This window comes from Hibiscus syriacus, unplaced genomic scaffold (assembly GCF_006381635.1).
Source record: "Hibiscus syriacus cultivar Baekdansim isolate YM2019G1 unplaced genomic scaffold, ASM638163v2 tig00110206_pilon, whole genome shotgun sequence".
Taxonomy (NCBI): Eukaryota; Viridiplantae; Streptophyta; class Magnoliopsida; order Malvales; family Malvaceae; genus Hibiscus; species Hibiscus syriacus.
Window position 1 is genome coordinate 928870 of NW_024062627.1, and position 25611 is coordinate 954480.

The 25611-nt window shown below is 33.3% G+C and overlaps 4 protein-coding genes and 1 long non-coding RNA gene across 5 annotated transcripts; 1 reads left to right on the top strand and 4 right to left on the bottom strand.

The window, feature by feature from the left end:
• Positions 1 to 4815: 4815 nt before the first annotated feature.
• LOC120113439 (G-type lectin S-receptor-like serine/threonine-protein kinase At4g27290) lies at positions 4816 to 7935 on the bottom strand. The gene is made up of 7 exons (XM_039134612.1): positions 6657 to 7935; positions 6439 to 6567; positions 6147 to 6271; positions 5844 to 6054; positions 5522 to 5759; positions 5280 to 5430; positions 4816 to 5195 (listed from the first exon to the last, which is right to left on the bottom strand). The coding sequence occupies exons 1-7, from the start codon at positions 7918 to 7920 to the stop codon at positions 4881 to 4883; spliced, it is 2433 nt and encodes an 810-aa protein (XP_038990543.1). The 5' UTR covers positions 7921 to 7935; the 3' UTR covers positions 4816 to 4880.
• A 2221-nt stretch (positions 7936 to 10156) lies between these two features.
• LOC120219238 (G-type lectin S-receptor-like serine/threonine-protein kinase At4g27290) lies at positions 10157 to 11930 on the bottom strand. The gene is made up of 2 exons (XM_039216081.1): positions 11885 to 11930; positions 10157 to 11376 (listed from the first exon to the last, which is right to left on the bottom strand). The coding sequence occupies exons 1-2, from the start codon at positions 11928 to 11930 to the stop codon at positions 10157 to 10159; spliced, it is 1266 nt and encodes a 421-aa protein (XP_039072012.1).
• A 798-nt stretch (positions 11931 to 12728) lies between these two features.
• Positions 12729 to 16742, bottom strand: LOC120219411 (uncharacterized membrane protein YuiD-like). The gene is made up of 4 exons (XM_039216226.1): positions 16346 to 16742; positions 16183 to 16220; positions 16000 to 16066; positions 12729 to 13198 (listed from the first exon to the last, which is right to left on the bottom strand). The coding sequence occupies exons 1-4, from the start codon at positions 16628 to 16630 to the stop codon at positions 12815 to 12817; spliced, it is 774 nt and encodes a 257-aa protein (XP_039072157.1). The 5' UTR covers positions 16631 to 16742; the 3' UTR covers positions 12729 to 12814.
• A 1168-nt stretch (positions 16743 to 17910) lies between these two features.
• On the top strand, positions 17911 to 19668 carry LOC120219412 (DNA-directed RNA polymerases II, IV and V subunit 8B-like). The gene is made up of 4 exons (XM_039216228.1): positions 17911 to 18050; positions 18510 to 18667; positions 19161 to 19252; positions 19439 to 19668. The coding sequence occupies exons 1-4, from the start codon at positions 17975 to 17977 to the stop codon at positions 19548 to 19550; spliced, it is 438 nt and encodes a 145-aa protein (XP_039072159.1). The 5' UTR covers positions 17911 to 17974; the 3' UTR covers positions 19551 to 19668.
• A 998-nt stretch (positions 19669 to 20666) lies between these two features.
• LOC120219332 lies at positions 20667 to 21987 on the bottom strand. Its single transcript, XR_005525287.1, has 3 exons — positions 21861 to 21987; positions 21679 to 21749; positions 20667 to 20930 (listed from the first exon to the last, which is right to left on the bottom strand). It is a non-coding gene; the product is annotated as an uncharacterized LOC120219332 (long non-coding RNA).
• Between the last annotated feature and the right edge of the window lie 3624 nt (positions 21988 to 25611).

Consider the following 25611-nt stretch of genomic DNA (forward strand, 5'->3'; position numbering starts at 1 on the left):
TATTAGTTGATACAATATTTTAAAAGAATAAATTTAAGATTTATATATTTTTAAACTAAATTTAATAATTATATATTTCATATTTATAATTCATGATTATATATATAATCTTAAGTTGAGTATTTCTAATATAATTAATAATTTTAATTTCTTATTAAAAATAAAATATTCAAAAAATATAAATGATTTATACATTAATATATGAATATATTTTTTATACATCTAAATATAAATATACATTTATATAAATATATTTTTATTCGTTGTGTCTGTGCCTTGAACTCTTTCTTCAAGCCTATATTACCTTAAATTGAAGTATTTTAGAATTTAATTGAAGTATTTTAGAATTTAGGGTTTAGAATAAAATTGAATTACTTTGGAAATTGGGGTTTAGAATGAAATTGATTACTGTTTTGCAAGTTTTAAAAGTTGGGGGACCGAAATTCAAGTGACTGAAAAGTTCAATGACCGTTTATATAATTTATCCTAATTTTCTAACTGTGGTTTAAGTTGGGGGACCATATTGCAAACGAAATAAATGTTGGGGGACTGTATTGCAAGTTTTAAATGTTGGGGGACCTAAATGCAAGTTTCAAAAATGTTCAGTGACCATTACTATACTTTACCCTTAAGGTTATCATGGAAATATGGAGATTCAAACTTAGGACATTTGAAAGGAGATTCACCCTTTAACTAAGTTAATCACTTCATATATTTTCAGAAAATTATATATATATATATAATATAGAGTTAATGCAAAAATAAACGGTCTAAGTATATCTTAAATGAAATTTATGTGTTTAAAAATTTTCGTTAAAAATAACTGTTTAATTTTTTGATGTTACACTTTTAGGTGTATAATTTATCACGGTCGTTAAAAGAAATCATTAATTAACACGTCTTATGTCTATAAAAATTTAAAATTATTATTTAAATTAAAAAACTTAAAGTTATAGTTTTTTAAAATAACCCCAAAATTTATAAAATTATAAAAATAATCTTAAAATCTCTAAAATTCTTAATTTTAATCATTCTTACCCTCATCGGCCTCCACAATGCGTTCGATCAGTCTAACGCCGTCTGTCAAAATCTTGAAATTCAAATTAGATTGAGAAATTTGGTTGTCGGTGTTTATACACAAGGGTTGGAGTGGCCTGAACAGGAGAAATAGGGGTGGAATTAGCAGCAGCCCATTCTATAACAATCATTTGGTTTTTTTCATTCTTTTTTTGTTTTGCTCTCCCCAGTGAAGGAAGACTTCCCCGCCGCTTGGGGGGTTGGGGGGAGAGACTTGGAGAGAGGAGGCACGTACGAGGGGTTAGGAAATTAGGTGTTTTGGGTTTTTTTTAATATTTTAACTTTTTCAAAAATAAAATATATAAAAATATATAAATTTAATACGTGTCAGATGATGGTATTTAACGAATGTTACAATGAATGCACCTATAAATATAATGTTGAAAACGTTAGGTACCTATGATATATATTATGATATAATTTGTGGTCAGTTTGATAATGAGACACCTAAAGTTAATTTAGGATATAATTTAGACTTATTAAGTTTATAATATATTATGGTTAAAATTAAGACTTTAATGTAAAAATAAATGCTTAAACTATATTCTAAGTTAATTTTAGGTCTTTAAAGAACGTTCAAATCAGATCTAATGTTACTTTTTTAAGTGTCTACGTTATAATGATTGTTAAAAACACATTAATAGACACTTGATGCGTTTATATTTTAAAAGATATTATTTTGTAAAAGTAAAAATATTATTAAAAAATCCAATTCTTTTTTGGGTAAAGTATATAAATGGTCACTGAATTTTTCAAATACTTGCATTTAGGTCCCCTAACTTTTAAAACTTGCAATACAGTCACTAAACATTCAGTTCGTTTGCAATATGGTCCCCGACGTAACGACTGTTTCACTTTTCGTTAGGGTAAATTATATAAATGGTCACTGAACTTTTCAGGAGCTTGCATTTAGGTCCCCCACCTTTTAAAACTTGCAACACAATCATCAATTATATTATAAACCCCAAAATCCAGAATACTTCAATTACATTTTAAACCTCAAATACCAAAAATACTTCAATTACATGCCCAACCTCAAATTCATATTTCATTCTCAAAATTTGTCATAACAAACTAAACTTGAAGCAACAACCCTAAACCTTCAAAACATAATTATTTCAAAAAAATCAATAAACTATAAGTGAACAATAAGTGATTATGTTGGGTTTAGGGTTATTTTGGGCCTAAATACTCAATTCAGTTTATAAAATAGTTGACTTGAAATTTTTTCGATTTGAGTTTATAAAATTTAAATCAAGTCGAATTGAATTGAATTTTCGAGTTTCTGTTTAAATTTAATTATAACTATTTATAATACAATAATATTATTTGATTCTAATTTAAATAATTTTTTAACCATATACAATACATAGATTTCTTCATATTTTTTTCATATGTGGTATACATATATCATACATAGTCAAGGGACTTGACTCAAACTTAAAAATTAATCCACTAATTACTAAAATTTTTGAGATATTCGAGTTGTATTTTACAAATCGATTTTAACTTGAATTTTTTTAAGTTGAGTTTATGAAATTACAACTCAAAGTCAATTTGTGTCAATTTTTTTGAATCAATTCAAGTCGAAAAATATTTTTTTCGAATCGAATTGAGTATTGTTCACTTATATTTGGTTAAATCTAACTTTTAAATCATAAACCCAACATAATCACTTATTGTTATGGACCCAAAATGAACTAAATGTTATTGATTATATTGGGTTATTTGGTGGGAAAATTTAGTATTTAGGGTTATATTTTAACGGTTTAGGATTGTTGCTTCAAGTTTAGTTTGTTATGGAAGATTTTGAGAATGTATTATGAATTTGGGGTTGGGCATGTAATTGAAGTATTTTAGAATTTGAGGTTTAGAATGTAATTAAAGTATTTTGAAATTTGGGGTTTATAATGTAATTGATGATTGTATTGTTAGTTTTAAAAGTTGGGGGACCTAAATACAAGCGCATGAAAAGTTCAATGACCATTTATATAATTTACCCTAATAGTAGTGAAACAGTCGTTACGTCGGGATCATATTGCAAATGAACTAAATGTTTGGTGATTGTATTACAAGTTTTAAAAGTTAGAGGATCTAAATGCAAGTATTTTAAAAGTTTAGTGACCATTTGTGTACTTTACCCTTTTTTTTAATCCTAGCTGCTAAACATCCCCTTGACAGCTTCTCTCTCAGTGCTTATCTCTTGAGTAGGGGAGATGTTTAGTGGCTAGAATTTTAAAAAATAAATTATTTAGAACAAGATTTTTATTTTTTAAAAAATATATAAAACATGACTTATGTTAGTTAATGATGTATTTTAATACTCGTTACGACGTATGTACTTAAAAGGATAACGGTAGACACTTATTTTGAACAAAAATTCTTTAAACACTTAAAGTTGACTTAAATTATAATTTAGACACTTATATTTACTTTATAAAATATATTTATTATAACCTGATTTATAAATATATATTTAAAACATTAATTAAAATATATTAATTTTATGGAAAATAATTATAATTTATTTTATAAAATAAAACTTATTAACTAATCTACATGGTAAAAAGAAATATTAGTATCCTTAAAAAATTAAGTAATTGTGTATACAAAATATTTACTTTGTAAATAGATTCGAGTATTTCAGTTTTTGTTGTTCTCTTTCTTCTGATTGTCTCCTTTTCTCTTTAGCGTGAGTTTTTTTTAAAATAATCAATTTGAATTAAAAAATTAAGAGGTTATTTTTTTTAAATGAAAGTTTGAATAATATATTCCAAAAATAAAATCTCAATAACCATTTAAGACAAGGTCAAGCCAGAGTTTAGAAAAGATTTTGAATTTAAAATCACTTTTGATACTAAAAAAAGATCAAAAAGAACTTTTTAGAATAAAAAATATTTTTCAAACCAGAGTTTAGAAAAATTAAAAGTATTAGCTTTTAACTTTTGAATATAAAATTATTAAATATTATTTAAAATGTTTTTTATTTCCTAATATCATGTATTAAATTAATATTTTAATTATATATATTTATTTTGCTTCTAAAACCAAATATTTTTAATTAATTAATTAAAATTTTTAAAAACAATTTCCAAATTTCAATAGAGAACTGATCCTATATCTGTTTCATGACTTGTCCGAGCTGAAGCTTTCATCTCGGAGGCGGAGGCAAATAGTTGGCACGGCCATTCTCTTAAAAGATTAAATATTAACTTTAATCTCTTTAAAAGTTAAGGTAAAATAAACAAATGATTCCGATTATTAGATGATTTATTTTAGTCTTCGATTATTAAAAGTTATAAAATGATTTTTTGACTGTATGATATTATTTTGTTAAGTCTTTCGTCTATTAAAATTTACAAAATAAACATTCATTTATTTCTTTTTTATTAATATAAGGTGTGATACAAGACAACAATATATGTTCAAAGACTTCTCAATCTTTTAACAATGATCGTTTATACCTTTACTTACATGATGCTCGAACTCAAAACTTGAAAAATAATAATATATCTCTTAACCACTTAGACTACTCGGTTGGTGCTACTTAATCCCTATTTCACTTCTGAAATTGTGGGAACCCAAAGATGCCATCATTTTGACTCCTAAAAGATATAATTCATTTTTCAATTTTTTATTGACAGGCAGAATTTAATATAAAAATAGTGGTGAATTTTCTAAAATATAAAAATAGTTATACTTGAAATTCCAACGAATTGCTGACACTAAAGCATAAACAATTTCAAATCATTCGACCTTAAAGCAATGTGCTTTTTACGTTCAATACTTTGCTAAGAATCTTTTTATCTACCTTCTTCCAGAGTCAAGGTGACTGAATTTTCAGTTGAAGGTTCCATATGTAAACCTACAGCACTTGTATCAGCGGAACTTCTTTCTACGTAGAACCCAGGCTCCTTTGGTGGAGGCAGTGTCGATGTGATCTCTTCATTATCCAACATCCGAACCACGTGCGACATTGTTGGTCTCTCTTCTCCGTGTTTCTGAACACACAGCAGACCTACCTGAATGCACCTCACCACTTGTGCTTCAACACACGAATCTTCCAAACATTGATCCATTAGCCCCAAGGCCTTCTCATCGTTCCACAGCAGCCATGCCTACAACGAATAGAGTTCTTAATCCGATATTGTAAGGATAATGACATGGAAAAATCATATGACAATGCAAGAAGGATGTCCTACATGTCCCAAGAGATTGTGGTAATGATCCGGATGGTTAAAGCCCCTGTTCCTTTTCCCACTCACAATCTCTAACAGAAGCACCCCCAAGCTAAACACATCAGATTTAACTGAAAATTTCCCGTCGATCGCGTACTCCGGAGACATATAACCACTGAAACAGATGATCAAGCGAAGAGTGAGATTCTAAATCAAGTGATGAGAACAAGCAATCTTTTAATTTCAAGCAACAAAATTAAACTTACTATGTCCCAATTACTCTATTAGTTTTGGCTTCAACTTGATCACCTCCAAACATTTTCGCTATCCCAAAGTCTGAAATTTTGGGGTTCAACTCATTGTCCAGCAACACATTACTAGCTTTCAAATCCCTGTGAATGATTCTCAATCTCGAATCTTGGTGGAGGTAAAGAAGCCCCCTTGAAATTCCCATAATGATTTCGAAACGCTTTGGCCATGTCAACAACTTTCTTCTGGTTTCATCTGCAAAATTTTTATTTTCTTTACTATTTAATTTCATGTCAAATGAGTACAAATTTTGAAATCTGGGTGAAAAAAAAAACAAACCAAAAATAAAGTAATTCAAGCTTCTGTTAGACATAAACTCGTAGATAAGCATCCTTTCATCTCTTTTAATGCAACAGCCCAAAAGCCTAACAAGATTCCTGTGTTGAAGCTTAGATATCATTGCAACTTCATTCATGAACTGTTCAACACCTTGCTGGGAATTGCGAGAGAGCCTCTTTACTGCTATTTCTTGTCCCTTAAATAGCTCACCCTGCATGTTATTTTGTATAAAAATTAAGATACAAGTCCCATTTCAATGAATTATGTATAATTATAGAAGTAGTTATTATCTCTAGCTATTACCTTGTACACAAGTCCAAAACCACCTGTTCCTATTTTATTTGAGTCGGAAAAGTTATTGGTCGCAGATGCAATTGTAACAAAATCGAATAATGGCAACTCCAGATCTTCTTTGTTTGCTTGCGATTCTGAATGTGAAATAATTAGATTCTATAGGTCTATGAGAAGATGCTAGGCGCGAGATGCAATACTAACAACTGGAATAGTATCCATTACATCCATAACCACAATGGCATCCATTTCGTCCACAACAAAAATAAAGTTAATACTAGAAAGTGTTGATGAGTTCATTTACCTTTTATCTTTCTCCTACACTTCCGAATCATATACCAGCACATCAAAACTAAAGCAAGCAGCCCGAAAAGCATTGATGAGGCCACTATAATGACTATTCTTCTACTTTTCCAAATCGAATCACCTGTTCCTTTATTACCAACGAATCAATTTAGTTATTATTTTCCTTAAAATGCAGCAGAAAACACAATGGAACGAATAAACACAAAATCCACTTACTTATTTCTGAAGCTGGCACTCGAATATAAATACCTTGCTCACTTTGTTCTTCAATGTATTCCCGGATATCTATCAGATTTCCAAACCACATTAAACATCCGCTTCCATTGTAATTCAAATTAGCATACGCTGTACATGAACAATTCTTCAAACACTCGACCCTGCAGTCCTTGAGGTTCATCCTTTCGTCTAACTTAAATTGCAATAGGTCTGGCAATTTCACGTTCTTAATTTTCAAGAATCCCTCTCTCTCCTGGCAATCTAATGGAGTCCTCCTTACACATCCACCAGTCCAATTGAGTACTTGCCACTCGCGCTCCAATCTCGGAACAAACCCTTCCAAGCATTCACAGATTGGCAGTTGATTGATTTTACAAATTCCATTAGGGCCACAGTGAGCATAATCGTCACACAAGTCATTCTGCAATGTATACATGACAATCCATTCACTAGTGTTCTCATACAACACAAGCCGTTGAACTAAACCGGATTCATTCACGGTAAGTCTTGAGATAATAGATTTGTCTGTCACTTCAAACATATTGTAAGCCTCCTCTGTGTTATAAACAGAAACATGATAAATAATAGGGCTTATCTGTGATGGACGACCACTATATTTAATTCCATTCCATGGACCTATTCGAAACCTCTTCTTTGTTCCCTCACGAACATCAAACTGAGGTGAGTCGTTATCAAGTCCATAAGTAAAATCTCCAGGAGATGGATCATTAACACCCTTCCGTGCTGTCAAATATCGGTTTATGCCGGTTTTAAAGTTCCTTCCAATCTTCATCCCTGCCAATTGAGTGTCCGATGGAAAATCAAAACTTTCCCACAAGTAGCTTTCTGTATCTTCATCAGTATCCTCGTCTTTAACAACAAAATTTCCAGAATCCAACAGTTGTGCAATTGGATTTTTGGCTGATCTAGATGAATTAGTTGACCAAATAGTAGTGTTTTGTCCATCGAAGATAAACAGGTTACCAGTGCTGGAAATATTAAGGAAGGCATGTGAATCGATAACTGGGTTTTCTCTGTTACCAACCCATACAACAGTGTCAGGAAGCCTTTTATACCATATTCCCAAGTAATATTTGTTGGACTCACCGGGTGAAAAGAATCCTAGCTCAAATGTTTGATCAGAAGAAACTAAGGTGCTGCCATTCCTGATGGATTGAGTTGGAGCTAATGTATCAGCAGCTGAAGCACGGTATGAACCTGAAAACAGGCAATACCGAAAGGAGATCAAAACAAGAGTCCACATTAAGAAAGAAAAATGGAAATATTTCATGCATCTGTTTCAAATCATGAAACTTTAGTTATAATCTGAAAATGAATGAAGTTATACATTAGTAAAACGATCATCAAGGCGAAGAAAGAAGAATATATACACCATTAATTTCCCAACCGAACACCTGGAAAAATGGCATATATTTGCTTCAGGTCAATGTCTAGAGGTTTGTGCAGCGGTCATGATCTTCAACTAGTGAGGGTGACCTTGGAACAAAAGTCCACATTTGAATCTCAGAAGCAACACATTTTCTTCATTGGAATAGTATAGAGTTAGAATATTTGGCCTTCGAAAAGAAAAGTAATAGGAATCATGAAATTTAATTGAATGGATAGAAAATATAATAGTATTAGGGTAGACAAAAAAATTACCCGTTTTTTATTCTCTTAAACAAAGCTCTCGTTTCTTGCCTTGGGCTGTAGCCTCCGCCACCGCAGCACGTCCGCCTCCCGTTCTGGGTGCTTTCTCCTGCCGTTCTTCGAACCCCGCAGATGGCCGTGTTGTGGGTATGGCTCCATCATATTCTCCCCTTTTCTTGCTTTTGTTTCTTTTGTTATCATTCTCATTTTTTTGTTTCTTTCTCCCACTGCCGTTGGTGCTAGGGATGGCAACGGGTCGGGTTCGGGTCGGGTATTGGTCTCCGTCTCCGTTTAAAAAACTCGTATCCGTCCCTGCTTAAAAAACTGTGGGGATTTAAACGGGGATCCCCATCGGGTAATCGGAGAAAACCGCGGGGAAACGGGTATCTCCGTTTAGCCTAAACGGTTATTTAAATGGGTATCGGGCCGGGTATATATATATATATATATTTAAATTAAATATATAAATATTATATATATTTTTTAATTTAATTTAAATTTATTAATATTATATATATATATATATAATTATTTTTAATATTTATCGGGTCGGGTATCTGGGCGGGTAATCGGGGAGGGGATTACCAAACCCGTCCCCGTCCCCGTTTAACATAAACGGTTTTTCCCCATCCCGTCCCCGTTTAGCATAAACGATTTTTCCCCGTCCCCGTTTAATTTGTTTTTCGGTTTTTTCGGTCGGATTCGGATTTTTTTGGCATCCCTAGTTGGTGCGTTTAAGGGATGAGGTTGATGGCCGCTTCGCTTGTGCTTCTGAGGGAATTATATTTTTCAACGGTAAACTACATCGTTGGTCATTATAGTTTTGAGCCTCTTTCATTTATTTCACCAAAGTAAAATAAGAAATCATTAAGGTTATTATGAAGATTCAAACTTAGGACATTTGAAAGGAGATTCACCCTTTAACTAATTTAATCACTTCATATATTTTCAGAAAATTATATATATATAATATAGAGTTAATGCAAAAATAAACGGTCCAAGTATATCCTAAATTAAATTTATGTGTTTAAAAAATTTTCGTTAAAAATAATTGTTTAATGTTTCTGCTTAGGGATGGCAGAATGACCCGAATCCGACGGGGAAACCCGAAACCCAGTCAAGTTTGGATCGGGTCGGGTTTGAATGATATTAGGTCGGGTCGGGTATCGGGGTAAAATTCGGGGATTTTTTCGGGTTCGGGGCAAGGTATCCCTGCCCCGATAATATATATATATATATTTTATATTAATTATATATATAATATTTTATATTTTTTTATATTAATTATATATATAATATTTTTGGGTTCGGGTTTGGGTGCAATATTTCGGGTCGGGTTCGGGGACAGGACAAAAAAATCCTCGACGAGGCGCCCCGATAAAAAACCCGACGGGGATCGGGGCGGGGACGGGGGGAGCAAAACCGGCCCTGAACCCGCCCCGTTGCCATTCCTATTTCTGCCGTTATACATTTAAATGTATAATTTATCACGGCCGTTAAAAGAAATCATTAATTAACACATTTCATGTCTATAAAAATTTAAAATTATTATTTAAATTAAAAAACTTAAAATTATAGTTATTCTAAAATAGCCCAAAATTTTATAAAATTATAAAAATAATCTTAAAATCTTTAAAATTCTTAATTTTAATCATTCTTACCCTTGTCGGACTACACAATATGTTCGGTCAGTCTAACGCTATCGGTCAAAATCTCTATTGATGTGACCATTATAATCACTATTCTTCTACTTCTCCAACTTGAATCACCTGTCCCTTTACACCAACAAATCAAGTTAGCCATTATTTTCCTCAAAATGCAGCAGTAAACAAAATGGAATAACACAAAATTCACTTACCTAGTTCTGAAGCAGGCAATCGGACATAGATATTTTGCTCAAATTGTTGTGCAATGTATTCTCGGATATCTATCAGTTCTCCGAACCACATTAAACATCCACTTCCGTTGTGATTCGAATTAGCATATGCTGTACATGAACAATTCTTCAAGCACTCGGCCCTGCAATCCTCGAGGTTCAACCTTTCATCTAACTTAAAGTCCAATAGGTCTGGCAATTTCACATTCTCAATTTGCAGGAATTCTTCTCTCTCCTGGCAGTCTAACGGAGTGCTCCGTACACATTCACCAGTCCAATTGAGTACTCGCCACTCGCGTTCCGATCTCGGAACGAATCCCTCCAAGCATTCACAGATTGGCCTTTGATTAATCTTACAAATTCCATTGGGGCCGCACCGTGCATAATTATCACACAAATCATTCTGCAGTGTTAACATGTTGGTCCATTCACTGGTGTTCTCATACAAAACAAGGCGTTGAAGCAGACCGGATTCGTTCACCGTAAATCTCGAGATAACAGATTTGTCCGTCACTTCATACGTATTGTAAACCTCCTCTGTATTAACAACAACAACATGAACAATAAGAGGCCTTACCTGCATAGGAAGACCACTAAAGCTAAGTTCATTCCATGGACCACCTCGAAACCTCTTCTTCATCCCCTCACGAAGAATAAACTGAGGAAAGCCATTGTGATCAACTCCATAAGTAAAATCTCCAGGAGATGGATCATCAACACCCTTCCGTGCCGTCAAATATCGATTTACACCGGTTTTCAAGTTCCTTCCTAACTTCATCCCTGCCAATTGAGTGTCTGATGGAAAATCAAAAACTTCCCACAAGTAGCTTTCTGTATCATCATCTTTAACAACTAAATTACCTGAATCCAACAATTGAGCAACCGGATTTTTGGCTGATCTAGATGAATTAGTGGACCAAATCATAATATTTTGTGCTTCAAAGATGAAAAGATTACCAGTGCCGGAAATATTAAGAAAGGCGTGTGAATCTATAACTGGGTTTTCTCTATTACCAGCCCATACAACAGTGTCAGAAAACCTTTTATACCATATTCCCAAGTAATATTTGTTGGATTCACCGGTTGAAAAGAAACCTAGCTCGAATGTTTGACCAGGAGAAACTAAGGTGCTGCTGCCATATCTGATGGATTGAGTTGGAGCTAAAGTATCAGTAGCAGAAGCATGGTATGAGCCTGAAAACAGGCAATACTAAAAGAAGATCAAAGAAAATGTCTTCATTAAGAAGGAATGAATTCAAGGAAATATTAGCCCGAACATGCATGAAATTATATTTATCATCAATTTACACATGCAAAACCATGATTTACACTAGTTGTTCATTGTCAAAGTCGAGAGGTTTCGGTAGCAGCCATGATTTTCATTCTTCCTGACCTGGGAACAAAAATACTCATTTTAAGTTCAGAACCATCACGTGTGGCTGCTTCACTGGGATAAATTACACCATTCTTCACTCAACTATCTTTTTTTTTCTTATTTTGGACACTTAAATTTAAAAATATTTAATTTATTCACTTAACTTTCAAATTACTTCATATTTTAATCATTATAAGAACGACATGATTTATTTTATTATCATTTATCTATGACATGGCACATTTGTTCAATATTTTTACCATGTAAGATTAAAATAAAAATAAAATATTTATACAAACTCAAATCTCCAATAATCAAACCTCAAACCCTCATCTTTACCCCAATCAGCTGCACTCCCAAAGCCAATCTTCATTGTTTTTTATCTAAGAGAGAAGGTGAGTTCCCTTTGCATCACATAGTTGACATGTCGCCACCGTATAAGCTTATGTTGCTGCCTATTGTTGCTTTGGTTGTCGTTGTCGGGATCGTGCACATCGTTTGGGTTCTGGTGACAATTTTCGTCGTTGTTATTCTCTCAATGATGTCTTCTCTTTCTCGTTCTACTACTTTGGAATCACGTTGTTTGAAATCCCCGTCGTTGTTTCGATTCGATTGTCGTCAATGTGTAAGATATGTTTTCTCTCGTTCCTCTTCAAACATTTTTGATGGGTCATGTGTTATTGTCGTCGGTTTCTGCATATGGTGGTTTCTGGTTGATACACCAGTGGAAGGGATTATCGTGGTCATGCATGTTGAGAGGAATAAGCTAAGCTCCGATCATCTAAAATATTAAAAAAAAATTGAAGAGAGAACCCTAAAGAATTTTAAATTTTTGAAGAAATAAACATCGCCGAAGAGAGAAGATGAGAGCTTGATTGGAGGTTTAAAGGATAATATATAGCGTGAAGGGGGCTGAAATTAAGTTTGTTTTCTTGGGCTAGGGTTAAAATCGATAGATATTCAATCTATTTATCGATTAATTCAGATTTGAAATTACATATACTTATTATAAGGATAATATTCTCAACTTATTATAAGGATATTATTCTCAACTTAATTTACTCTATTTAGAATGTCAAGATTCAAACCTATAAGTTTCAAAAGTAATTCATAATGAAAAATTGTTAATAAGAATTCTAAATTTATTGGTAATTTGGAACACCTAATTTTACTAAAAGAATTATATATTCTTTTTCAATCCCCCAAATAGAAAAGGTAAAAGATTCATTGCGCAAAGCATATGATATAAATATAACATCACATAACTATGGAATAGACTGCCAAGCTTACAAGAAAACCTAATAATGCCCCCGCTACAACTTCAACCTCTGTGTGTCCGATTGATTCTTTTAATCGAATTTGATCTAAAACTTCATAATCTTCTGCTGCAAACTCAAAAGTTTGACTTGTTTCTTTCTCGGAAGCGATTAATAGCGAAATATTCGCGGTTTTTGAAGCTAAAGAGCTAGATTTCTTGGGTAATGTAGGACTACGCCCCTCAAAATTTCCAGCAGATTCGGATGTTTCTTCACGAGAATCGATCAAATTATCTCTGTCCTCAGTGACAACTGAATTAACCCGTCTCTTGGCTAATATTGCATTCAGCACCTTTGCATGATTCCCTACTTCTCTTCGCACCCCCTGCAAAACCAACATCCATGAGTAGGTCACATTCAACCATAGATGTTAACAATATTTTACTAATGGATAACCATGTCATATTGTACACACACATACCAAACAAGATCATTCAGCTTTACTAATGATAATATGCCGACACAGGCATCAACTCTGATGATTATACAGTTACCGAAATTTTAAATATCTGAAATGACTAGCGGATTTATTTTCCAAGTGTTTCTCTCTTTCCTTCTATGCAACAATGATCACCAAACAGGTCATTTTCACTAGATCTAGCAGCCATTGATCTCCTTCTCCAACACATCACTCCCAAGCTTTTCCAAGCACTAGTTCCAATACTACTCTACCAAGTTGAAAATCTCCAACCAACCCATTACAAACCACTGAAACGACTTTGGCACATGTCGAGAAATACCAGAAGGAAAGAAGAGGTGGATGGCTATGGAAGCCTAAACAATTATTGAATGCACCTTATCCATTATAGAATAGCACCATGTTACTAAAACTATTGGATGATAACAACCATGTTACTCGAACTCTTCATTTTTCTTAAAACACTAAAGTCTTGAAAGGTATATGTCCTAGAAATGATAAGATTAAAGGATATACAGTTAATAATCCATACCATTCACTACTACCGTAGTCATAAGGGTTTTCCTTCCTTGGTTAGCACATGGATACAAAGTTACAATGTACTAATTGAACACCACCCATGAAATATAACGACTTTTCAAGGAAATTGTAAAGTAATATGAACTATGGGATACTCGTGCATCAAAGGCTAATTCCTAAACTATTCTTGATTATCATTAAGCCAAGGCAATGCATTAGCAATACTATGCAAACAACTGATCCCATAATTTAAGTATACAGAATACTTGGGATCCTATTCATTAATAAATGGGTGTTTGTTTGTCGTACATGTTCACAAAACCTAACGCGCTGTGAGAACTCCATTTGGTAATTTTCAAACTAATTTCCACATAAACTTTCTTATGTTTCAGTCACATAATAATCCTCAAGCTGTATAATACCAAGTCAACTAGTACATGGATGGTCATACTTTGATCTGATTCGAACAGGTTGCAAATTAAGATGCCAACAATATCGTGTTTTTGTGCATTGCATAAAACAGGGGAAGATTGATAAGTGATCCATAGAGGATTCAACACTTCAATTGATACTAAGAGACATATCTAACTTGTTCTGGGCTTAGATTAAATAGTAAAGTATTTGGCCAAAGCATGGTGAATTCAAGATAAATAGTTTCTCTAAATTCATGTAATTAATCAAGAATCAAGCTATAAGAAATAATATGGAAAGCACATAAGTAAACACTGCAGCATGCCTATGTGCTTTTAGAAAGATTTGGTGAAATGAACGAATTGCTCTGATAGGCTAATCTCTAAGAGGCTTGAATAAGGTCACAATTAATGTTCAACATTTTGGTGGTCATTATGCAATACTAGATGCTGCTCATACAAACTATAACCTCAGTGAGGCACAAAATAATAATTTACACTAATTAGCAACATGATTAGAACCTAATAGCTTACACACAATAAAAAGGAACAACATATCAAAATAAGATTTGATTAAGTTGAAGAGTAAAACATATTAAGGTTTGAACCCAATCTCTCAGTGCCATTCAAAACTCTTGCCACTAAGCCAACTCCAGAAGGTTGTTGGCTTAAGAAATGTTCTTGGCCACATCACACTTTAGTACAAAATGAAAGTTTCATTTGGTATTAGAGTTTTGATTGAGAACTTTTACAAGGTAAGATGCTTTGACACCAAAGAAAGAAGACAAGACCACAAAAGCATAAAGGAATGCATGATTCGGCTATAGATGCCTACATTTACCAGAAAAGACCAAAGAGTACAATATTGATATTATGAATTGTATAGTATTTTGGACAAAAATGCCTTATTTATGTTAAGAAATTTAGGGGGGGGGGGATAAGGATGAACATTGTCCCATATTTTCCTGATTCATAATAACGTCGTAGTTCCTACTATATCTAATTGCTTCGCCAGAAACGACCAAAGAGTACTATATCTTTCTATTCTTCCTTCACATTTCATCACACCAGATTAAATAGTAAAGTACTTAGGAAGGAACATATGATAAAATACAACACAGGAATCTGGTGTGATGAAATGCAAAACAAGAATAGAAAGATGTTGCATAACAGGTTACAGGTAGCAAGAACATGAAATCTGATGTAACTTATTGCAAGAAAATCCGGTGCAGTATAACATGAGACAAAGATATAGCGCAACACACTATAGGAAAATCTGACATAATGGAACAAGCTGCAGAAAAAATGGCAAAATACACAAAAAGAAATTCTGATGTTGTGGAACATGGCAATGGTATAATAACAAAGCAAAAATATGGCAGAAAATGTAATAGAACAATAAGAAAACACAAATAAAAAGACATAATAAACCTAGCTGTAATACCATGTTACAAGATAAACGCTCTAAGTTCATAATACTTTCTAAGTCAAAAGATTCAACTTATTGGAATTGGAAATAAAACACTTTTGAGAGTTATGCAGCCACCTTCAAATCAAAATTTTGATAGAAAATATTTATTTCATAAACTAGTTTACAAGAAGATTACTACTGCCAAGAATCCACATGAAACAGGAACAAACATTCGTTAAAAACAACATCATTGAAAGAGATAAGATGAATTTCCGTTGTGGCAGAACTAAAACTTTGCAAAGCCAAATAGGCGACAGAGACAGCATCCATAAAAACAAGGCAAACACCACAACAGAGCATGTGCATACCTGAGCATCGTACATGACAAGGCCGGCGTAGACCAGCGTCACCCCGAAAATCGAATCAGAGAACCCTCTGCAATACACATGTATAGGTATAAAGAGATCGATCGAAAGAACTGTTTAATTCTAGAAGCATAAAACTAAAATACAAGCAAGCAAAGGTCTGAATGGTTAGAGAAGAGCAAATACCTTTCAAAAGCAAGAGAAGTTGCAGCAGCCACGACAGACTGTCCACAAATAAGATAAATAAAAGATAAAGATGAGGGCAGAATCAGGAAATGGCTAAGAAGAGCAAAGTGACTTAAGAAATGAAGTGTTACCAAAGAGAAAGAAAGGCAAAAGGGGGCATTACGGAGGAATGGGTAGAAGGAAAGCCTCCAGCTTGAAAAGCAGTCTTGAAATCGAAATCTTTCCCATAAAGAAGAACAGAAGTGAATGGCTTTGATAGCTGCCCAATTGCTGCCGAGGCTGCAGCCGCCACCAGCACCTTGTTATGGGCGAGTTGAGCAATATCGTCAACCCCAATGTTGGGGACAACAAAGCAACTGAATTTTGGCTTGGGTTTGATACGATGAGTTAAGGTTAACAAGGGCTTGGGAATCGGAATCGAAATGGACGGGCAACAGTGCAGTACCATTTCTTCTCTTGTTTACCTTGTCGCAGTTGACAGGAAAATTAAAACAGATCAAAGTCCCACCTTCTAACGGGAATACTGAAGAATGGATAAGAGTCAACCCAAGCTAAAGGCACAGGAGAGCAGTGGCTTTGAATTTCTTTATTGTTAATAAGCTAATGTTTTATTTCTGAACACTTGATTCAGTGAGGGAAAATTTTAAATAAATATAGTGGAAAATACATAAAATTACTGAAAATTAAATAAAAACTCTTTTAAAAACTAATTAAAATATTTTAATTTTATCAGAAACTTTTTAATTTCTTTCTTTTACGTCATTTCACCGTTAAATTTTTAATATCATTTAATTCTATAATAAATTTATAAAAAAAGTCTATGAAACTTTCCTTATAAACTTGAATCCTTGAATTTCTTTTATTTATAAATGCTTGATTATTTTTTTCAGATTAAAAAAAATAATGTTCTCAATTTCATATCATCAGACAATAAAAATTATGGATCAGATAAAAATAAAGTCGATGTTTCGATTTAAATTTTATCTATTTTGAAAAAAATCAAATTAAAAAAATTAAAGAAATGAGAAAAAAATATCTTATTACAAGTATATCGTAAATGACGATCTAACGATAATGAAAAATAGATGAAGTCGTAAGAAAGAATAATGTTGAAAGTTTAGGTCAATTTAAGAAAGAAAAGCTTCAAATTATAGTCTTTTGACCTAATGAAACAATTAATTATTGAACGATCAAAATAAAAAAAATAAAAATTCGGTGATAAATTAAAATTTTAGAAAGTTAGATGATCAAAATAAATACATATTAAAAATTGGGTGACATGTAATATATATATATATATATATATATATTTTCAAAAATTTATCCTCGACGTTTAACCTCTATACCAATAAATTAAATATTGACTGAATTTAGTCTTGTGAGTCAACTCAAACATCAACTCAGATATAGAAAATTAATTAATTTTAAAAATTAAAAATGAATAATTTTTTTGAATAGAGTATTTTAAAAATAAATTATTTTATCATAAAAATAAGTTTTATTTAGACACATACATGTATCTAAAGAATTAATGAGTTATTAAACATATAGTAAAAAATAAATTATTAAACATTTTATTTTTCAATTTACGGAAACGTTTGATGTATCACCAAACAGGCTCTAATTCGAATGGGCCAATAAGAGCCAGCCCGATTTTGAAGTTATGTATTGGGTGTTGCATGCTTTCTGGCTCTATATAAATTTAACCCTTCCCTTCTCTTACATAGCCACACTTTCATCGTTGAAACTCTTGAATAGTTTCTGCTGCAAATCTAGTGTCGGAAGGGTAAAGATGTCAAGCATAATACTTTTCGAGGATATTTTTGTGGTCGATAAGCTTGACCCAGATGGTAAAAAGTTTGATAAAGGTCAAAGCTCTAATCTTTCTTTTGCTTTTCTTTCACTCATCTGGGTTATCCCCTTTTTTTCTTCGTAATATGTTGCAAGTATATTCATGCGTTGTCAACTTAAATATGTTGTGAAAAGGTTATTTTTTAAGCATGGAAGTTCTCTATTGTGAGTTTTGGCTATGGAATTTGGATTATTTTCTTGTTACCTGGTAGTAATCTAAAGCTACACGAACAATTAGATATTGTTGTACTTATACAGATGGTCGAGTTTTGTTGTAATTGTTTATGCCATTTAGATAAATATATATGGTCAAGCTTAAATATTCTGGGTATTCTTTATGTAGGAATAGAAATGCATGTTTTGAATGTTGTACAATGATGTTGGAAAAAGGAATAAATAGTACCAATCATTTGTTTAATTGTTTCAGTTAAGTGTTCTATTAGCATTTCCCATTTATATGTTTGTAAATCGTGTAGTTACTCGAATTGAAGCACGGAGCCAGAACTGTGATATGTTCATGCACCTAGATGTGAATACAGAGATATATCCTATGCATGTTGGTGACAAGTTCACAATGGCTTTAGCTCACACATTGAATTTGGATGGAACGCCCGACACCGGCTATTTCACTCCGGTACTCTTCTTGCTGTTGTAGTTAAAGTTTACCTCTCTACTCTAATTTCTTTGCCGCAACAAAAGGCGTCTTGTTGGAAGTGACTGGAATTTGTTTTCAGGTTGTACCAGTGCTCTTTGAACTGTGCTTCGGTTGCAGTTTGGTTCTAGGATATGATTTGTATGCCTAATGTGTTCCTTATATAAATTTTTTGATCATCTTGCCTGTAGTTAGATCTATTCAAAAAGTATGTTTCTAGGACACCTAAATCCTATATTTTACCTCGTATGTCATCATGCTTGTAATTGTTTCTATTTGCCATTCTTATATGAAAACATTATCACAGTTGACGTAAATTAGAAAATTAACATAAGTTGAGTTTGCTATGGCGCACTGACTCTATCTTGCTGTTTATCTACATGTATGTTGCATGCATATATGTAAAGGAACTTCTATCTTTAAGATAAGCCAATTTTTTGTTTCCATATGCCTAACAAATTGACTTATTTTCCAGGGGAGGAAGACTCTTGCAGATAAGTACGAGTATGTCATGCATGGGAAGCTATACAAGATATCAGATGATGCTTCGGGGAAAGGACTTAAAGCGTATGATTATTAACATTCTTAGCCATTACCTTTTTGTGTACCACTAGTATCTTGTATGTTCAACCGCTAGACTTGATATCCAAGAGGACTGAACTTGTTGCTATTTCACTACGTTACATGATCCAATCTCTTTGCACTGTTATAGTCTCCTTGATCTTAAAATTGAACATCTGATCTTATTTTCAGGGAGCTCTATGTTTCATATGGTGGGCTTCTAATGCTGCTCAGGGGAGAAGCTTCTCATGTCGCCCACTTCGAACTTGACCAGAGGATATTTCTTCTCATGAGGAAGCTGTGAAACTTTTAAAATCTGTGATTTCTCTTATAAGTTGGCTAAGCTATGCAAGCATCTAGATTGTTCTACTGTATTATAAAGGGCGACTTTTGTCGTCCAAAACTGGCATAATCTTGAACTTTATGCAAACTAATGCTTGATGCAATTCGACAGTCCCAACAGTTTATTAACTTCTGCAACTGCATGACAACTTTTTTTCAGGCTCTTGTTCCAATATCGTTCAATAGACGGTATTATGTTATATGCATTGAATGATTGAAAACAAAGTTCATACAAATGCGTTGTCACCAATTTGTGTTTGTATTAACATGCATCTTCGATAAGCATGTAGAAACATCAATTTGTGTTTTATAAACATGCATCTTCGATAAGCACGTAGCATGTGTTTCTTTTGGCACGAAGTTCGTATATTTTTTCTTTTAAAGATACTTCAAATGTTTATAATTATAATGCATATGTTTAAATAAAAGTACAACATTGAGATTCTCTTCCCCCCCCCTCTTCCCCCTTTTTTTTCATTTAAAGATACTACAAATGTTTATCTTTGATTATGGTACAAAGTAGACTACAAATTGTGATAAGTTATGGATGTTGAATGTAAGCACCAACTAGACTCGATCTCGGGTTTACCTTTGTTTTACTTTTGAATTACAGACAAACAATCCGTCAATCATAATCTCCGAAAAATATCTCTTGGTTTGTCTATGGTGAAAGAATAATTTCAATCCTATACTATTTTCCTGAAGCTGAACATGATCTTAGTCTCTTGGACCGCTGTAGGATATAAAACCAGAGAGTTTTACATTTCTTGTTCACTGCTTTGATAGGAAAAAGAACGATGAGTTTGCCTTCAGCTTCGGACAAACGGTCATCAAACGTTGAAGCGAAACAGCATTATGTCTCCTTCTTGTACTACGTAATCTTTACCTTCAGATCTCAACAGCAGAAAGTTCAATATCAGCGGAGACAGTGAAAAAATATACCGAGCATTAGATCCAAGAGAGGTGAAGAAAATTTGGTAGTGTGGATAGCTGAAATATGCATGAAACTAAAGGATACACAGGGAAATGATAAAACTAAATACAAGTTTGGGTTTTGTTGGATAGGGCCATAGGATATTTTAAGAAAAATGAAGAGAATCACTGCAACATAGATAGGGACCAAGGAAGAGTTTCACCATTTTAAGATAGAATAAATGCATGCAAAACAATCTTACTTTCCTGATAGCAGAAGTGAACCTCATGGTAGGTATTAAGCAAATACCATTCAGGAAATTTATTACGGATTTGAAGTTTATATGCTAATAACAATGAAATAACTTACAAGTCTTTTCTCTCTTGCTGCTGCTAGTGAACCAGCCGCGACAAAATCATCATAGGATACCTGTTAAGAACAGAAAAGTTGTTGGTGGTTATGGAAAGAACAAAGCATATATTTCATCTCATGATCAAACGTCCACCGATTCAGTGTTTGATTAAACATCTTAACTGTGAAACAAGATGCATGTGAATGCATATCTGAATTTTCATATAACTTGGAAAGAAGCAGATGTTTGAAAAGGTAAAAGATGATTACTTATTTATTTAGGCTAGCATCTAATGAATTCAATGTCTTTCAATAGAATAATGTTCTATACAGTTTGCCGATGACTGCAGGGAAAGTAGAACACTGCAATGCTACAGGCAGGTTTCATTGTAAAAAAACTGGCTGGTGGGTCGGGACGGAAAGCAGTGGTGCATCCTATCAAGCACATATCACCTTAACCCCTTAATTAAAGTTTGTACCATTTAATCAAATATAAAATTTTAATTACTATTCACCATCTTAATTTTTATTTAATATTAAAACTAGTTTTTTGATCTTTGAGTTCTATCCTAGACAATCATTTTAACAGATCCAACCAGTTGAACCGATAACAGTTGATTTCACCATGTTGACCTCTGATCCAGTTTTTTAAACATTGCCCAGCAAAACGATTGAATTTCCCTTTTGGAGCTAAAACATCTGCCAAGACAACGTGGGATAAAAACAAATAGCAGGAAAAGGGAAAAAAAATTGCATCCATTCAGCCACTTCAAGTTGAAAAATCTGAATATATATGGGATGCAATCCACAATACTGTTGATCTTACCATCTCAGCACGAATGAAGCCTTTCTCAAAATCAGAGTGAATGACTCCGGCAGCTTGAGGAGCAGTCATTCCTGATCAAGAAAGAAAAAAAATTAGACAACAGTGGAACACGTATTTAAAATTCAAGATAAAGATAAGACTGCCTCCACACGGTATGGATAAACACTAGCAGCTAAAGCTACCTGCAAGTATTGTCCATGCTTTTGATTCCTGCAGCATTAAGAACAACACTTTCAACTAATGCAACAACTAAGGATTCAAGCAGAAATATAACTTCACAGGATCAAATAAAAGCTGTCAAACCAATTCATGGCTGAGATGAATGGTGAGGATCGTTCTCCATCTGTAGTTACTTGCAATATATTGATTGGTTCTCTTGCCCTCCATGGCAGGACTTCTCAGCTATGGATGTTTTAAATGAAATGATACGAGGACGTTTTAAGGACGGTCCTACAAGTTATAATCCGATAATTGCTTGACTTTGCCAAGAGGAGAAGGTGGATCTTTTGGTTAAGTGTCTAGACCAAATGATCTATAGACGTTGTAAACCTAATGAAGGAACATATAATGCTATTGCTGTGCTCTGTGAGCAGGAAATGGTGCAGGAGGCGTTCTCCATATTTCAAAGCCTAGCAAGTAAACAAAGTTCATCTCCGAATGATTTCTACAAGAGTGTGATTTCTAGTTTATGCAGAAACGGGAACACATATTCCTCACTAATCAGCGGATTGTGCTTGGAGGGACAATGCACTTATATTAAAAATGGCTGACCCTTGTTCCCATATATAATGGGATAAAGGGGAGGTAAGATAGTAGGCTACCCCAACACCAAGTTGAGAGCAGCTTTCGTAGGAGACCTCCGAATTATGAAATGCCCTCCGTGGGACTCGATCCCACGACCTCAAGGTTAAAAACCTTGTGCTCTACCAACTGAGCTGGATCCTAGAGAACAGATCAAGCCTTGAAGGTTTTTGAGATGTTGATCGAGAAAGGCTGCATGCCTAACGAGACAATGTATACCATACTAGTGGAAGGGATTGCGCACGAAGGAGAAATGGAGCTGGCAGCATAAGTACTGAAGGAATTGCAATTAAGAGAAGTTGTGAGTCAACATGTTGTAGAAGACTTATAATGCAGTAAACCTTTCTACCATTGATAACTTTTGAATTTTAGGGTGCCAAAATACAGGGGGAAATGGAAGAAAACAAAGTCATTGGTCTGTGAGTTTGATTGAGTGTTCAGATCCTTTAACAGTGTCAAATATGAATTTTGTTCTGAAGGTGAAAGAAATAGCTTCGAGATCATTTGAATGAGAACCAAATTTCTGGATGGTGGTGTCAACACACCTTTTTTGTCCTACTAGGATTCAAACTCTCAAAAATATGATAGAATTCTGTTAGGATTCAACTCCTAAAAATAGGATAGAATTTTGCTATGTTTTAAACTCCTAAAGATAAGATCCACAAACACTATAAATAGCCATTGTAGCTCACTATTGTAACAGACGATGGGCATACGAAATTATCAGAAGAAAAAAAAAACACGAGCAAATAGATTGTTTTGAAGCTATTGTAAACAATTCAGGAGCAATAAAAGGTGAAAGCTTTTACCTTTCGCATTCTTTTCTTCACTTGCATGTGTTGTTATTCGTCTTTGTGCTTGAAAAAAAACAGTTTTGGCCGAGGAAAAGGGGTTGTCGTTCGAAACTTTTCTTTTAGATCTACACAACCCCGAGGCCGTTTTGGAAAAATACTAGAATATTTAAAACGAGGGAAGGAAAGGCTTTTAAAAATCAATTTTTTTTTTCGAGGTTTGCCGCCGATGAATGGTCCTTTATGTATTATTTTCATATTTTTATTTATTTCTTTTTGATAATTCGTATTATTAAGTATATATATATATTAATTATTTTTATTCTAATATTATTTTAATGTTTTTTAAAGTTATTATATATATATTTATAACTATTATATTTATTATTATTTTACTATTAACGTATATAAATATATTTTTCTCTTTTGCTACTATTATTATCATTATATGTATATTTTTTATTATATTATACTTTTTATTTTTACTTTTTTTAAAACATATGCATATATATACATTTAATTATATTTTTATATTTTATACTTCTTTATTTTTTTGTTTTCATGTATTTATATTATATTACATTATTATTATTTTACTTTATTAAATTATTTTTTTTCGTTATTATATTTATTATATATATATATTATATCATAATGTTTTTTTTGTTTATTCATTCTTACTATATTATAGGGATACATCACACTCATTTATTAACTACGGTCCTACCCCTTATCGTCTTTTTCCTTCCCGACAGTTATATTTCACCAAACCTTGTCTTTCTTTTTTACTTTCTTTTGGTGTGATTGCGTTTTTTTTTATTTTACTACTTATTATCATTATTATTATTTTGCACTTAATAATTATATATTTTTATTCATCTTTTAGTTTTTCATCATTTTTTTTTATTTTTTCCCTTCTATTTTTTTTATTTCATTTACTCTTATTTCCTTTTTCCTTTAACGCGTTTCTCGACTTTTTAAGGGTACTCTTTCAAATTGATCGGAGGTAAGTAATTTTGGATCATATGTTACCTTTAAATTTTAACTTTCGATTTTCTTAATTAAAAACAACTGGAAATTACGTAGTACCGAAAGGGCGGTTCAAGGGTGCTAATCCTTCCTTGACCGTAACCGACTCCCGAATCCGGCATATCTTTGGTAAGACGCAGATCAGGTAAGATATAAGGTATCCGATTAACCTATTTTTTTTTAAATAAATAATCGGTGGCGACTCCAATCACATTTTTCAAGTCGAAGCCCAATTCCGGGGCCCAACCGAAAGATGGTTACGACAGCTTGGCGACTCCGCTGGGGACACAGGTAAGTGAGTCAGGCTAAGGTAATTTCCAGTTGTCTTTTTAATGAAAATGGTAAGTTTAAATTTTAAGGTAACATTTCGATCTTTATTACTTACTTTTGATTATATTTTCGAGTAATTAGTTGTACTAACCGTTTTCTCAATGATTTCAGCCCTTAAAGTCTTTTTTCATCTAAGGCTCTAAACCCGAGCTCCGAACCCGTTTTAAGTGGGGGTGAAAGCGACGCATTCGTGTGAATTTATTCACCGCATATGCCTAGCAAGTAGCCTTCGGGATTCATATACCTTATGTCTTCGTGTGAATTTATTCTCCGCATAGACATAAGGGAATGTGTCCTCTCGAGTTTAACTTAGTCCACACAAACCTGTGATGGGTTTAGGACTAAGGGTCTGGCAAGCCCAAAGGGGCACCAGCAAGGAGAACTCGGGTACCGTTTTTTTAGAACCTAAACCGGGAGACTATGGAGAATTAGAGCCCACCCCAAAACCTCACTTCAAACCTTAGGCTGTTTTATTTCATGCTTTACTTTCTGTTCAAAGCATGCGAACTAGACAAATATGCGGTTAGGATTTGTTTGAAATTAGCATGCGGGATAGAGATCATGTTCGGGTAGGAATAATAAGCATGTGGGGTAGATATCATGTGGGGTAGGACTTTCATTTTTATGATCGTTTTTGATTATTTTTCACCTCACTAACTCTTTTCATCTTTATTTTATTTTATTTTCATCACTTGCATCATTAAAAAGAGGTCATTGATCCACTAAAACGTGTTTGTTAAAACTCGAATAATCTGAATCCATGGACAAAGGTGTTGTAATACAAGAGATGAAAATACAGAGGATAGTCTACAAGGCGACTATGTGTCACATTCAATCCAGAAAACGTGGTGCCCACAATTGAAGAGTATATCACTCTGCTGCATTATAAAAGACCCAAAATGAATCGGGTCTACATCAAGCACAATGAAAGCTTATCTTTGAAGAACTGACTGGCAGAGGTTGCAGGGGCAAGATGAAGGTT

What these genes read in the sequence shown, in the direction of transcription:
- LOC120113439 (XM_039134612.1), bottom strand. Translation starts at nt 7,920, where the DNA reads ATGTGGACTCTTGTTTTGATCTCCTTTCGGTATTGCCTGTTTTCAGGT. An exon ending in AGTGCCAGCTTCAGAAATAA is followed by an intron (nt 6,568 to 6,656) that starts GTAAGTGGATTT and finishes TTGGTAATAAAG; the next exon opens with GAACAGGTGATTCGATTTGG. An exon ending in GTTTTGGACTTGTGTACAAG is followed by an intron (nt 6,055 to 6,146) that starts GTAATAGCTAGA and finishes AATAACATGCAG; the next exon opens with GGTGAGCTATTTAAGGGACA.
- LOC120219238 (XM_039216081.1), bottom strand. Translation starts at nt 11,930, where the DNA reads ATGAAGATTGGCTTTGGGAGTGCAGCTGATTGGGGTAAAGATGAGG. An exon ending in TGATTGGGGTAAAGATGAGG is followed by an intron (nt 11,377 to 11,884) that starts GTTTGAGGTTTG and finishes GCCTGTTTTCAG; the next exon opens with GCTCATACCATGCTTCTGCT.
- LOC120219411 (XM_039216226.1), bottom strand. Translation starts at nt 16,630, where the DNA reads ATGGTACTGCACTGTTGCCCGTCCATTTCGATTCCGATTCCCAAGCCC. An exon ending in TTCCTTCTACCCATTCCTCC is followed by an intron (nt 16,221 to 16,345) that starts GTAATGCCCCCT and finishes ATTTGTGGACAG; the next exon opens with TCTGTCGTGGCTGCTGCAAC. An exon ending in TTGTCATGTACGATGCTCAG is followed by an intron (nt 13,199 to 15,999) that starts GTATGCACATGC and finishes TTGGTTTTGCAG; the next exon opens with GGGGTGCGAAGAGAAGTAGG.
- LOC120219412 (XM_039216228.1), top strand. Translation starts at nt 17,975, where the DNA reads ATGTCAAGCATAATACTTTTCGAGGATATTTTTGTGGTCGATAAGCTT. An exon ending in ACACCGGCTATTTCACTCCG is followed by an intron (nt 18,668 to 19,160) that starts GTACTCTTCTTG and finishes CTTATTTTCCAG; the next exon opens with GGGAGGAAGACTCTTGCAGA. An exon ending in TCGGGGAAAGGACTTAAAGC is followed by an intron (nt 19,253 to 19,438) that starts GTATGATTATTA and finishes TCTTATTTTCAG; the next exon opens with GGAGCTCTATGTTTCATATG.